The sequence below is a fragment of the Xyrauchen texanus genome, chromosome 34, assembly GCF_025860055.1.
Source record: "Xyrauchen texanus isolate HMW12.3.18 chromosome 34, RBS_HiC_50CHRs, whole genome shotgun sequence".
Classification (NCBI taxonomy): Eukaryota; Metazoa; Chordata; class Actinopteri; order Cypriniformes; family Catostomidae; genus Xyrauchen; species Xyrauchen texanus.
Genome location: NC_068309.1, coordinates 35207395 through 35221863, shown reverse-complemented (window position 1 = coordinate 35221863; position 14469 = coordinate 35207395). Strand labels below are relative to the sequence as shown.

Below are 14469 nucleotides of genomic sequence, written 5' to 3'. Positions count from 1 at the left end.
TGTTAACTTAATAAACAACAATCTGAACAATCATATTAACTTTCCACATGACACTTGACATTTTCCATTTCACAGAACACACTATTAAATAAAAGACACTTCAACTAAAATAATTTCCTCATTTATGGGTGTTTCATCAACTTGGGGCCATTTCATGTCCCAGGCATTCATTTTCATCAAAACAATCAGATTATTTATTTTTATTTTATTGGGATCTAGTTAAAACTGAACTTGAAATATTTAACCAGGTCTTCATAATTTATATTAGTAACTTTTCAAATGTCTTTCATGAATCGATTTATTGACTGTTTAAACATTGTCCCGGAACTATAATTGATATAATAAACAAAATACATTATAAAAATGATAATCAAAAAAAAAAAAAGAAAAGAAATGAATTTGATGAACTAAATGTTTATAAGACAGATGCACTTTAGACAACAATTTATTTATGTGGTTTGTACCATCTCCAGCTCCAAGTCCATCATCTTCTGATGCAGAGCTGCTTCTGTACCTTCAATCTGCTGAATCCACTAAACAAAACACACACATGCTGATTATTGAGGCATCAGAAACTTCTGTGTTGTGTTTATTAAAACTCATGATTCCAAAGTTACAGGCATTCACTTAAAGACAGAATAGTGTGCAGTAAATGTGTACATATATATAAATAAATACAGGAATACATTAAATATAAAAATGCAGTGGCCCCAAAAATGTGTTCTTTGCACTACATTTAAAATATCACAAAAATTTCACAAAATATCCACAAAAAATGTCATATAATTTTTTTGGAAAGGATCTAGCATAATCACTTCAGATAACACAAGTATTGTTATCTAATGCAATTACAGTCAGACTCATTTTCAAGTTAGCCTTAAAGGGATAGTTCACCCAAAAATTTAAATAATCATTTACTCACCCTCATGCTGAAAACAAACTTTTAGAAGAGTATTTCAGTTCTGTAGGTCCATGCAATACAAGCGAATAGTGACCTGAACTTTGAAGCTCCAAAAAGCACATAAAGGGAGGATAAAACAGTCTTTTTTGGGGGCGATTTGCATTCTTTGTGCATATCACCACCTATTGGGCAGGGAGGAGTATTTACAATAAAAAGGACTTAAATATTTATCAGTTTCTCAACACATATCACATAAATTCTGAAGACATGGATTTAACCGCTGGAGACTTATGGATTACCTTTATGCTGCTTTTATGTGATCTTTGGAGCTTCAAAATTCTGGTCACTATTCAGTTGCATTGTATGGACTTATTAAAATCTTAATTTGTGTTCAGCAGAAGAAAGAAAGTCACACACATCTGGGATGGCATGAGGGTGAGTAAATGATGAGGTCATGTTTGTGGTAACTATCCCTTTAAGTGTCTAAATACATTTTTAGAGGTCACTGTAGTGTGAAAACATACCTTCTCAGCCAGAGACAGGACAGTACTTGCTTGAATAATGGCCACCTGCTCTTCATTCCTCAAGTTCTGCATAGAAACATAAAACACATAAATTCAGTGAGTATAAGCTTCATGTATGTATATTTTACTAGGGATGCACTGACATAAAGATTTGTGGATAGCACCGATATAGCCTAAAACCAATATGATTATTGATATTTTAAATGTATATTCTTTAACTAAAAAACAAGTCAACACTGATAAGACGGGGTTTCAGATAAAGCTGCTGAGTGAGTGGCATTAACTTTTTACATCTTTCTTCTGACAGCTGTAATAATGGCTGATACTGATAAAGTTGCAGATATATCAAGCATACTTACAACTGACTCTATATTGTACAAAATACTGATCATAATCGAGGGAATGAAAAATAAATTTTTGAATAATGTAGTCAGTGTCGTACCCCGTTATCTCCCAGTATATCCAACAGTTTGATGAGGTCAGGTATGCACACGTCCTGTTGAGCGGAGAACACAGCAGATCTTGGTAACAAGTTTTTCTAAAAGAAAGTGTTTTGTAAGACCAGTGTTCATTTACCTTCACTCCCTCCTTTATACAGTAGATCTGTAGTGCACTCACTCCCTCAGAGAAAGGGTGAATTTGTAAGGTAAATGGCGACCTCCTCTCACGCTCCTATCAGATTACATGACACACACATTACACACCTCAGTGCTGTTTTTGCTTAAGTTCAAACATAAATGCATGTCTCTCGCTTTTCCTTTTTGATGCTTTTATATACTTCTGCATCAATAGAGCATAACTTTGCCTGCCCACTTTTTCAGCAGCTTTTGTTCTAGAAATATTTGTCCCATTCATTTTCTCCATAGGCATCACAACATGAGAGACCACAACATCACAAACTCTGATTTGAAGCAAAAACTTTTGAAAAGGTACTTTTTATGGAAAATTTCACCCAAAAATGAAAATACATGTCATTCCAGATGTGAATGACTTTCTTTCTTCTGCTGAACACTACGATATTTAGAAAAATATCTCAACTCTGTTGGTCCATACAATGCAAGCGAAAGGTGGGCAGAATTGGAAGGTCCAAAAAGTACATACTGGCAGCATTAAAGTAATCCAAACGACTCCAGTGGTTAAATTCACATCTTCAGAAGTGATATGATACAGTTGAAGTTTACACACACTTAGGTTGAACTCATTAAAACTAATTTTTTAACCACTCCACAGATTTAATATTAGCAAACTATAGTTTTGGCAACTCCTTTAGGACTTCAACTTTGTGCTTTGTGCATGTAAAGTAATTGTTTACAAACAGATTGTTTCACTTTTAATTGACTATATCACAATTCCAGTGGGTCAAAGGTTTGCATACACTAAGTTAACTGTGCCTTTAAGCAGCTTGGAAAATTCCAGAGAATTATGTAAAGCCTTTAGACAATTAATACGGAAGTGCATGTTCTCTCGAATTGACATGAAAGAAGAAGAATGTGAAAATGAAAGTGCAGATTTATTGTAAAAACATTACTTAAACATAGATCTGTTTCTTACCCACACCAATCATATCGCTTCTGAAGACATTGATTTAACAACTGGAGTCTAATGGATTAATTTTATGCTGCCTTTATGTGATTTTTGGACCTTTAAAGATCACCATTCACTTGTATTGTATTGGACCTACAGAGCTGAAATATTCTTCTAAAAGTCTTCAGTAGGATTGTGTTCTGCAGAAGAAAGAAAGTCATACACATCTGGAATGGCATGAGGGTGAGTAAATTATGGGAGAATTTCCATTTTTGGGTGAACTATCACTTTAAAAATTCTTTATGAGGGAATGAACCATGATTCCCCATGAAGCATAGCAAATGATGTATTCAAATCAGAAAATACAGAACAATATAACACTATTGGCTTGTAGTCATTGGTAAGTATAAAAACAATATATTTTAAGTTAATTGCAAAGCATTCAGATACTAAGGTAATTGGCAAATAAGGTTGTCTGAGATGGTAAAATCAGTTTCAAAAAAATCTTTCTAAAGAATCCATGTGACGGGAGTGTTTCCAGTTTGCTGTACGCTTGTTCTCTGCGCTCACGAGTCCTCAACGGAGGATTCCTACGAATCTGCTCCTGAATATGACGCACACACTCGCCTATGAACACACTATTCACAAACTTCTCCCTGCTACTGCAGCCGTTGCAGGGATACTCAGTCTTTGCCAGCAAAGTTGAAGTGAATATTTATTGTTAATAAATTATTTTAAACTGTTCCTCTGCTCTTTGGTCTCTTTGTCTCGCTCTCTGACAGTGAAACACGAATATGATGAGGAGGAGGGCGTGGCCGGGCCGTGAGGCTGCACGGCCGGCACTGAATCAGCTGATCAGTGGGAGAGCGAAATAAAGGGGAGCCAGAGACGCCAGAGAGAGAGAGATAGAGACGCACGTGCATAAGGCCCATCCTTAAACTGTTACAATTAACTTTTTACTAGTCCCGTCTGAATAGGGCTTTTGTGTTCATGTTGGTTTTATAAATATAGAATTTTTATTTGTGTATTTTGTACAATGGTAATTTGCGTATAAGATAGAGGACAGAGAGATAAAGGGAGCTAGAGAAGCCAGTTAGACTGAGAGAGAGAGAGAGAGAGAGAGAGAGAGAGACACGTTCACGGTGCATGTGTGTGTTTGTTTATGTTGAGTTTTAAATTAATCTTTATGTTGACTTTTCAGCCGGTTCCTGTCTCCTGCTTGCTCATCCTTAAACAGTTACAGTGGTGCCGAAACCCAGGAGGGATGCGCTGTCGCAGAGTCCTTGCCGCTGCCATCTGCCAGGGGAGCATCCATGGCCATCTGCCTGGGAATGGAGGAGTCACTGCCAGCTGAAGTGAGCCGGAGGAACCGTTGTCGTACGCTGAAGAAGGGGAGGATCGGGGTGGGGTGGACCAACGGCTGACAGAACAGACAGATGGGCAGTGTCTGGGGTAATGGTCAGTCCGGTGGCACCCTGGCCTGAATCGGGTGGGAGAGGAGTGTGATGAGGAGGAGGGCGTGGCCCGGCTTAGAGGCTGCATGGCTGGCACTGAATCATCTGATCAGTGGGAGAGCTAAATAAAGGGGAGCTGAGACGCCAGAGAGAGAGAGAGAGAGAGAGAGAGAGAGAGAGAGAGAGATGCACGTGCGTAAGGCCCATCCTTAAACGGTTACAATTAACTTTTTACTAGTCCCGTCTGAATAGGCCTTTTGTGTTCATGTTGGTTTTATAAATATTATATAACTTATTTTTGTGTATTTTGTACAATGGTAATTTGCGGATAAGATACGGATCATTGTCTGATGGTTTGGGAGATCTTTTCTGTCATGAGAACAAATGACCAATTAGAAGGATAGAACTGTGCATTTGCAATGTTTGGGACAATAGTGACCTCTATTATACCTTGTGTTTGAAACCCTACTTCGATAAAAAAGAAGCCTAAATGTTTAATGTGAGAGAGGGGGGTGTAGATCAAACCTCCAGCTCAAGTATGCGAAACTCCAGCAGTTCATTCTGATCTTTAGAGTCCTGAAGTTCCTGATGAAGCTTTCCATTCTCATTCTCCAATTTTTCAACCTGCCAAAAAAAAATCAGTATTGTCTTCATTTAAGAATAGTGCAGTATCCCTTAACACAATGTTCAGCATATGCATACTGTATATGTTGAATAATTGCTTCCGCTCATATTATTAGGCACTTTAACACATACATAAATACGCCTGCAATTTAACAGGTTGAATGTGCGAAAGTGGTGAATGTCACCCTGTCTCCCAACCCACAGCCAGTGTCATTACACCTTTACACGTAAGATAGCATTCTCTGAGGGGCTGATTTAGTTTGTCAGTCGATATTTTTCCACCCTCAGAATCTCCTGTTCACAGTGTGCTGATACTGAAGAGTCTTGAGAAAGTCTCCCTTTACACACACCCTCTCCAGCAGCTCTTGATTGCGTCTGAGGAACAGCTGCTTCTCCTCCACCCATTTAGAGTCCTGTGAGTCAAACAGGAAATGACAGCAGAATGCGCCATATCACATTAAAAATACATTTGAGAGTACAGAGAAACACTCAGTTCCAAAAGATAGATCTCACTGTTTTACTGCACTTCAAGTGAGTTTATTCAGTGTTGTTGTCAGTCATTATGTATCATGATATTTTAATGAACCATTTTTACCTGTCCTTTTAAGGCAAGCTCTTTTTCCAGGTCCTCAATTTTGGCCTTATACCTCTGAGTGTCTGCATGGAGCTGCTCTTGAGCCTACAAGCACACAAAAAAATATGATTACACAGTAGCTTATCTAACTTTGCAATATGCAAAAGTCCTGATCACCCTGTCAGGGTTTATTTAGCAATAACGACCCATTGACTGTACATTGTCCTGCTTATTGCATAGATTCCTACCAAGTAAATACTTAAGTGGACATGGAATATTGATCTATTACGTGAGAAGAGAAAAGAGTGAATCGTTCTACTCTATTCTATCTCTGAGCACACACGTCAACCAAGTTCTCTCATTTTCCACATTATATCTTATCATTATGCATGCTCCAGAGATAGTGCAGAGCCAATCACATGCTAGATTCAACCAACTGCTTAGGTGTGGTTCACAGGTGCGCACCCGAGTTTAGTAAACATCGTTCAAATCATCCAAACAAACCCAACTTTGATGTGCAGGTGCGCACCAAAAGTGCTAGTGTGAAAGCACCCTTAAAGCATGAGGCCTGCATCCTATTTACAGTAGCTTGTGTCATTCTTGTTAAAGTCTCTAGTTAACTTTATCACTTTTTGAGAAAAAGACAAAAAGTTCATGTCTAGCCCTGGATGGATGACTAATCTCTCTTTGATCTTTGAAATGAATCGGTTAAATAAAGATGAGATGAAGACACAATGTTTACTTCACTTGACATTATTTGAAGATGTGATGATATCTTTTGAAATGATATACTGTATGACTCTGTATGTGGGATTGTATATATCTAGGATTGGTTAAAAGTTTGGTTAATGACACTCTTTGTGTCATTTTTTTCTCTCTGAATGTATTTAAATGTTTTGATGATTGGTATATGTCCATTTTGTTTTTGTCCTTATTCTAAAAAATATATACTGTATATAAATATATTTAAGCAAGACACGTGCAAGAGTGCGATATGGCCCTATATCAGCACTGCTGTGATTCGGTCGTAGGTAATCACAGCAATGATTCAGTCTTTTATCTGTATTTTAGAATTACCTTGGCCTCCATTTCAGCATCCAGTCCACCTCCTTTCTGTTCCTGTAACAGAGCGTACGCTCTCTGAAGAGCCTGATATTCTCGCGTCAACTGCTTAAAACGCAACTCTGACTCTTCAGCCGCCAGACCCTGAAGATTAGACCCGACAAAGAAACAAAGACAAGAGTGTGATACATTAACAAAAATATTAACAATACAAAAAAAAAAAAACACACACACCTAGACAGACTGAAATCAAATACACAGAGTAAGGAAATTTAAGAGATCATAATTGCATGCACATTATTTCCTGACAATATTCTGGTTTATATTTTATTCTGAAAAAGATGTTTACATGCTCCACAGCTATTGGAATATTCCTGTATACATTTTATTGATTCATTATTTCTAATGCATGTCCAAGAGCACAATGAATTGCAAAGTGTAGGTCATGAGACTTTTGCTTGATGCTTTTCATCAATTTCACCCTTTTCACAGACTGTGATGATGCATTTCCGCCTTAATTTAGCAGCACTAAAAAAAATTTTTTGATATATTTGAAATGTTCCTGAATGTTCACCTCATCTAAATCTTCATCCGGTGTGGCTGGAGTTCGATCCATACGCATAGAAGCCACTGAGGAAGTCTCTGAATCCATTGACTCTTCATCATACCCATAAAATGTATCTACAACAATGTGCCTCTGGATGGATGACAACAAGGTTAATAATCTTGAAACATTATTGCTAGCAATAATCAAGCTAACAATTACCATGTTGTACCAACCTCAGCCACAAAATCTTATGCTGAAAAGGTGACAGTATATCTGTGGTACTTTATCTGATGATTTATATACAATTATATTTATAGTATAATACAGTAACAAGAATGTTTTGCAAATCCAAATCAAGAAAAAAATATATAATGTAGGACATTTTTCTAATATATTAAATCCCAAAATGAAATGAATACAGCTCAGGTTACATATGTTTCATATGGTATTCGTTATGAAGTGTGACAACGGGAGATATTTCAGGTTGTTGATGACCTTCACATTCTGTGACCTTGTCAGCATAAGATTTTATGCTTAATGATAGTGGCACCTGGAGGTTTGAGGTTGGTACCACATGCTATTTGTAAGCTAAAAATAAAAAATAACTATTTTTCAGTGAAAAAAAATGTATGTTCTGAATGTTCAGAAAATAAAGTCAAAATAATGAGAATATAGTTGTAGCATTATGAAATAAAAGGAAAAATGATGGCAGAAATACATAGAATTATGAGATTAAAGTACTTTAATGATAATGACATATGATATGTTTTGAGTGAGAAATGGGCAAAAATTGTGAGAACAAATACCGTTAAGAGTCAATAATGTCTTGGTGGAGGTGTAGATTATCAATTAATATCCATTTAAATTTTGACCTGTTCCGCACACAAAGTATTTTTGGAGCTTGACAGATGTGGTAACTATGATCTTTCTTATAATGTTCTTGTTTTAAATGTTTTGTTATTGAATGGAAAAGAGCTTCATGAAGATTCTTCAAAATTTCTACTTTTGCTTTCTACAGAAGAAAAAAAGTCATACAGGTTTGGAAAAAACAGGGTGAACTGCAGTCAGTGCACCTTTATATGTCTGCTTCGTTTATGCCTCTTCTTCCTTAAGAGTTTTTCTCTATCCTGAAACACAGCATGAGAAAGATACAGTTGAAGTCAGAATTTTACATACACTTAGGTTTAAGTCACTAAAACCATTTTTTTTTAACCCATCCACAGATTTAATATTATTTAATATAAGTTGTTTAGGGCATCTAATTTGGGCATGAATTTACAAAAATTGTTTACAGACAGATTGGTTCACTTTTACTGACTTTATCACAAGTGGGTATTTTCTAGTGGGTCAGAAGTTTACATACACTAAGTTAACTGTGCATTTAAGCAGCTTGGAAAATTCCAGAAAATGATGTAAAGCCTTTAGACAATTAGCCAATTAGCTTCTGATAGGAGGTGTACTGAATTGGAGGTGTACCTGTGGATGTATTTGAAGGCCTACCTTCAAACTCAGTGCCTCATTGCTTGACATCATGGGAAAATCTAAAGAAATCAGATAAGACCACAGAAACAAATTGTGGGCCTCCACAAGTCTGGTTCATCCTTGGGAGCAATTTACAAACACCTTAAGGTACCATGTTCATCTGTACAAACAATAATATGCAAGTATAAACACCATGGGACCACGCAGCAATCATACCACTCAGGAAGGAGAAAGGGACCTTGTGAAGATGCTGGAGGAAACAGGTAGACAAGTATCTATATCCACAGTAAAACAAGTCCTACATCAACATAACCTGAAAGGCTACTCAGCAAGGAAGAAGCCACTGCTCCAAAACCACCATAAAAAGCCAGACTACAGTTTGCAAGTGCACATGTGGACAAAGATCTTTGTCTTTTTTGAGAAATGTCCTCTGGTCTAATAAAACAAAAATGGAACTGTTTGGCCATAATGACCATCGTTATGTTTGGAGGAAAAAGGGGGAGCCTTGCAAGCTGAAGAACACCATCCCAACCATGAAGAATGGGGGTGTCAGCATCATGGTGTGGGGGTACTTTTGCTGCAGGAGGGACTGGTGCATTTCACAAAATAGATGGCATCATGAGGAAGGAAAATGATGTGGATATATTGAAGCAATTCTAAAGACATAAGCCAGGAAGTTCCAAATGGACAATGACCCCAAGCCAAAGTTGTTTCAAAATGGCTTAAGAACAACAAAGTCAAGGTATTGGAGGTATTGTGGGCAGAACTGGAAAAGCTTGTGCGAGCAAGGAGGCCTACAAACCTGAGTCAGTTACACCAGTTCTGTCTGGAGAAATTTCAGCAACCAAAACGTTTGATCCAAGTTAAACAATTTAAAGGCAATGCTACCAAATACTAACAAAGTGTATGTCAACTTCTGACCCACTGGAAATGTGATGAAAAATTAAAGCTGAAATAAATCATTCTCTCTACTATAATTTTGACATTTCACATCCTTAAAATAATAGTAGTGATCCTAACTGACCTAAGACAGGGAATATTTTTACTATTAAATATCAGGAATTGTGAAAAACTGAGTTTAAATGTATTTGGCCAAGGTGTATGTAAACTTCTGACTTCAACTGTAGATACAGTATATACAAACATCAGTGCTTAGCTCTCAATACAATGACTTGTATCTGATGTTGACAGGAAGTACTCACTCGTGTGAGGTCATAGATCATACTCTGCTGCTCCAGAACCTGCAGCTTGAGGAACTCAATCTCCTGATCATCAGTGGCCTGATCCAGATCATTCAGAGACTTCAGCTTCTTCAGTGGCGGATGAGACGTAATCTTCTCCTTCTGAATATAGAACAACAAAATGACAAAAGTGATGTAGGATTCTGTTTGGATTTAATTGTGAATTCAAGTTTATCAACTTTCAGGTTCTAAACATCTTAAAACATTCTAAGATGGTGTGCTGGTTTTAGAGAGGTTTTGGGCAGTTGTCAGCATGGCTCTCCATATAATCTCATTGCTGTCTATGAGAAAAAATGAAGATCCATTGGGCCTGTTTGCAGGTCCTCTTGCAGGTTAAATTGTTAGTAAAACAGACGTTTGAGATTTGGAGACTTGGATTAAAGTGAAAGAAATTAAAGGTGAAGGAACCCACCATCTCCAAGTTCTCCTTGGTTAAAGATTTGATTTTATCCTCCATTCTCTGAATAGACTGGCTCAGTTCATCATTTTTCTTGCTCAATAATCTGTTCCTCTCCAGCAGCGGCTTGCACTGTTTCTCTGCTTCCCGAACACGCTTCAACTGAGAAAACAGTGAAAAGATTGAGAGAAGAAACTGAGGGTGAATTATGAAGAATGAAGTACACTTGGCGGCCAAAAGTCTGGAATAATTTACAGATTTTCACACCTTTGCATGAAATCTTCATGTTTTTTTTACATCAGTAATGTCCTGACTATACCTTGTGATCAGTTGAATGCCACTTTGGTGAAATAAAGTACCAATTTCCTTCCGAAACAGCAAATTCTGTACACTATTCCAAACTTTTGGCCGCCAGTGTAGGTATATCATTATATAAGACGTCCACATATCGTCAAGTAATATTTACCACAGACCTTATTTTACTCATAAGTTCTAAAACCCTATTATAAAAACCCCATTGGATAATCCAGAGGGAACCCCTGGGTAGTTCTCTTCTGGATTTTTGGACTACAACCTGAACAGCTCTAAAGAGCTATAAAATAAAATTGGTCAACTTAGCTCAGAATATTGTACTTGAAAGAATGTTATTAGAAATGTTTGTTCATATTGAAATGTACATTGGTATCTTGGCAAATCTAAACAAGTGTATCTGTCTACATCCCGCAAGACAACAAGAAACACCCACTACACAACACGCCCACTCCAAGTAATGCCCCCATTGCATCATAAAGCGATTGGCCGAAAGATCTTTTAAACTCCTATGTAATTGCTGTATGATTCTATGTAAACATGACAAAGACTAACTTGAAATTATATGTCACATATCATATTATTAAACCAGAAAAATAAATTGTTAAACATTTCACTGTTCTACTTTCTCCAGTTAGCTTACAAGCTAACCGGTTAGCCTATTAGATTAGCACTGTTCTCCTCTTCATTTTCATCACGTTTTTCCTCACTGTCGCCACCTTGTGATACTGAGGTATGATTGTATTCTCGAAAACATTTAAATTGTTTAATAATTGTACAGCATGTTCAGTTATAATCTTTGTGGTTAGGATTAGGTATAGGGGTAAAGATAGGTGTAGTAGTAGGGTTGCTGCGGGACAGTAAATGTGACATCCAACTGTTACAAAACCTCAGCATTTCACCAGTTTTTTGAAGGGGCATAACTTGAAGAGGGCATGCCTTGTAGTAGTCTTGCAGGATACTGACAAACCCTTCTCAATCGGAGGAGAGTTTAAGATATTTTCTCTTCTGAAAGTCTAGAGGAGACACATGTGAGATTACTGGGGTCTTTTTCGCAGGAGAACCATCTGAGAATTAAGCAATAGTCTCCATGTAATCTCATTGCTGTCTAGGAAAAACCATTCCGATTTTAAATAGGTTTGTGATTTTTCTGTCCAACGACAATCTAAAAAATATTTGATAATACTGGCAGAAAGAAATGTACCAGTTCATTTCTTTCATCCACTAAGATTGTGTTGCGGTCTTCCAGCTTACGGATGGAGGCTTTGAGTTCAGAGACGCGTTTCTGGTTTCTTCTCATGTCCTGTAAACAAAACACACACCATATACATCTATAAATTAATCATTTTAGTTTATGTGTGTTTGGGTTGACCACTTGATCTTTATACACTGGGGGCAATTCGTAATGTTCAACCACATTATTAGTGACCAATAGATATACTGTATAAGTATTGTGTAATTTCGACATTTATGTAGCAAAATAAATATATCATAACTAAAATACTAGCATTACAATATCTGCCAATATTTACACAGGACAATGGAGGTCATGCACAATTTATACATTCTTAAAGGGTTATTTTACACATTGCTTGAGTACAAAAAATGTAATCAAGCATGTGTTCACTTATTTTTACATATATTTGTTCACATTTTATGTGTCATACGTTTAGATTCAGATATTATACGTTTTCTGAAATCACAAAGCAGGACAAAATATTTGTATACTAGCACTACAACAGGGACCCCCAACCTATAGCCAACCCGGTTTATAATAGCTTTCATTATGAATATTAACTAACATTACTACATATATACTACAATACTGTATATAATGCATAACAGGTCATTTGCAAATATTTATTCAAATAGTAAGACAGGTTTTAGGTCAAATTTCATATTAGGTGCCTTTGGCTACTTTGTGCTTACATTAAAAAAGAAAAAAGCTCTTTTATTGCAATGTACAGTACTTGTGTTGTTCTGCAAAACCCACACGAGACTCACTCACTCGCTGCTACTGAGGTTGGAAAAGGGTAAGGTTGGGGTTAAGGGGTACTTTAGGATTAATTACAGATGTATTTACATACAGGTTCTTAAAATGTAAGTGGGTCATTGACAAATAAGGTTGCTTGATGTGATCAAAATGAAAACTCTTTAAGAAAATCTCATTTAAATCATGTATGTCAAGTTCATAGAGAAGTAATATTGGTGTCAATGTTGGTTTCATACATTTTTGAAAATAATTTATAGCTTTTTCTATTAAAAATATTTTGTAAATAATTAAAATAAATGGCAAGTAGTGTAACCAAGAAGTAAAAAAAAAAAAATACTTTTCTTGCATCTTGAATGCACAAGAGTGTACATATTTAGTCATTTCAAAATCATTTTCAAATATATTTTTTTAAGTTAAAAACATAAATAATTATCAAACATTTTTGGGTCTTGATGTTTTGTTATAGTTACTCCATTTGACGTAAAACATTTTTTTTGCCTTTTCAACAAATATGTTCAAATATCTCATTTTTAAAAAGTTCACACACTTTAAGACTGTCTTGTGCTTGTTCTGTTAGCCAATCGGCTCACTCACATGTCACATGTTAAGCCAATCGGCTCGCATGTTTGACAGTAGTGATGTTTTCTTTGTGAACAAATCTGTCTTTTTGAATTAATCTTTTAAGTGAACGAATTGTTCTTGTTCTCCTCCATACACTGATTCATATTTTTCGTTCACTGACATCTCTCCATTTTGAAGCCAATGATCTCATGCCTGTAAAGACTGACTATAGCATGAGCCAAAAGCTTTCTAGTACACGCTGTGAAGGAGCATATCATTAGTTTCACCCTGTGGCAGCGGGGGCGTGGTCAAGCGCCCGTCCGGGAGAGAAAAGCGGTAAGGGCGCTCACACCTGAGCTAAATTATGTCTAACACCTGTCTCTAATTGCAGTAGAGCGAGGAGAGCGGATAAAAAGCCAGCAGCCACAGAGCATGGGAAGAAAAAGAGCTGACAAGCAAACCCAGCGTTTGAAATTATATTGTGTGTGTGTGTTATTGAAACGACAAGAATAAGAGATTAAAAGGCTTACCTTGAGAGGAAGACTTGTTTCCTGTCCTCTTTCTATTGAGTGGTGTCACACTGGTGCCGAAACCCGGGAATAATTATGGAGCAAAGTCGCCCCATAGAGTCCTCCCAGCTGGCAGAAGTCCTCCAGTCCCTCGCGACGCTGCATCAAGGCCACCAGCAAGCCCTGGTTGAGCTCCGGCAGGACCAAGACCGCCGGTTTTTGAGATCATGCGGGCTCAGGCAGAGGACCGGCTCGCCATCCGGAGCCTCCTCAGCCAGGAGACGGAGCCGGCCACAGCCGCGACCCCGGACAGCCGCGCTACGCTACCCCCGCCCACGTTACAGAAGATGGGGGCAGCAGATGATCCTGAGGCCTTCCTCGACTTATTTGAGCGAACGGCCGAAATCTGGGGCTGGCCGCCCGAACAGTGGGCAGCCCGTCTAGGTCCTCTCCTGTCCGGGGAAGCTCAACTCGCGGCACAACAACTGCCGGCGACGAATCTCCTGGCTTACACTGACCTGAAGAGGGCCATTCTGCAGCGGGTCGGTCGGAGCCCGGAAGAGAATCGCCAGCTCTTCCGGAGCATGAAGTTGGAGAAGTCCGATCGCCCGTTCGCGTTTGCCCAACGGCTCCGGGACGCCTGTCGGCGCTGGCTGCTCGCGGGGGACCACGACGTCGAGGGGGTAATCGACCAGGTGGTACTGGAACAGTTCGTTCAACGGCTGCCTCGGAAGACGGCGGGGTGGGTCCAGTGCCATCGCCCGGCG

At 38.0% G+C, this 14469-nt stretch overlaps 1 protein-coding gene across 1 annotated transcript in view; it reads right to left on the bottom strand.

Annotated features, from left to right (window-relative positions):
* jakmip2 (janus kinase and microtubule interacting protein 2) overlaps window positions 1–14469 on the bottom strand; it is a 76150-nt gene that overhangs the window by 17449 nt on the left and 44232 nt on the right. The window contains exons 5-17 of the mRNA XM_052103788.1: window positions 11844–11942; window positions 10346–10492; window positions 9895–10035; window positions 8284–8337; window positions 7238–7360; window positions 6679–6807; window positions 5623–5706; window positions 5378–5440; window positions 4929–5027; window positions 2002–2097; window positions 1868–1921; window positions 1426–1491; window positions 465–533 (exon numbers count right to left, since the gene is read on the bottom strand). Coding sequence (XP_051959748.1) covers window positions 465–533; window positions 1426–1491; window positions 1868–1921; window positions 2002–2097; window positions 4929–5027; window positions 5378–5440; window positions 5623–5706; window positions 6679–6807; window positions 7238–7360; window positions 8284–8337; window positions 9895–10035; window positions 10346–10492; window positions 11844–11942 — 1224 coding nt within the window. The remainder of the gene's footprint in view (window positions 1–464; window positions 534–1425; window positions 1492–1867; window positions 1922–2001; window positions 2098–4928; window positions 5028–5377; window positions 5441–5622; window positions 5707–6678; window positions 6808–7237; window positions 7361–8283; window positions 8338–9894; window positions 10036–10345; window positions 10493–11843; window positions 11943–14469) is intronic.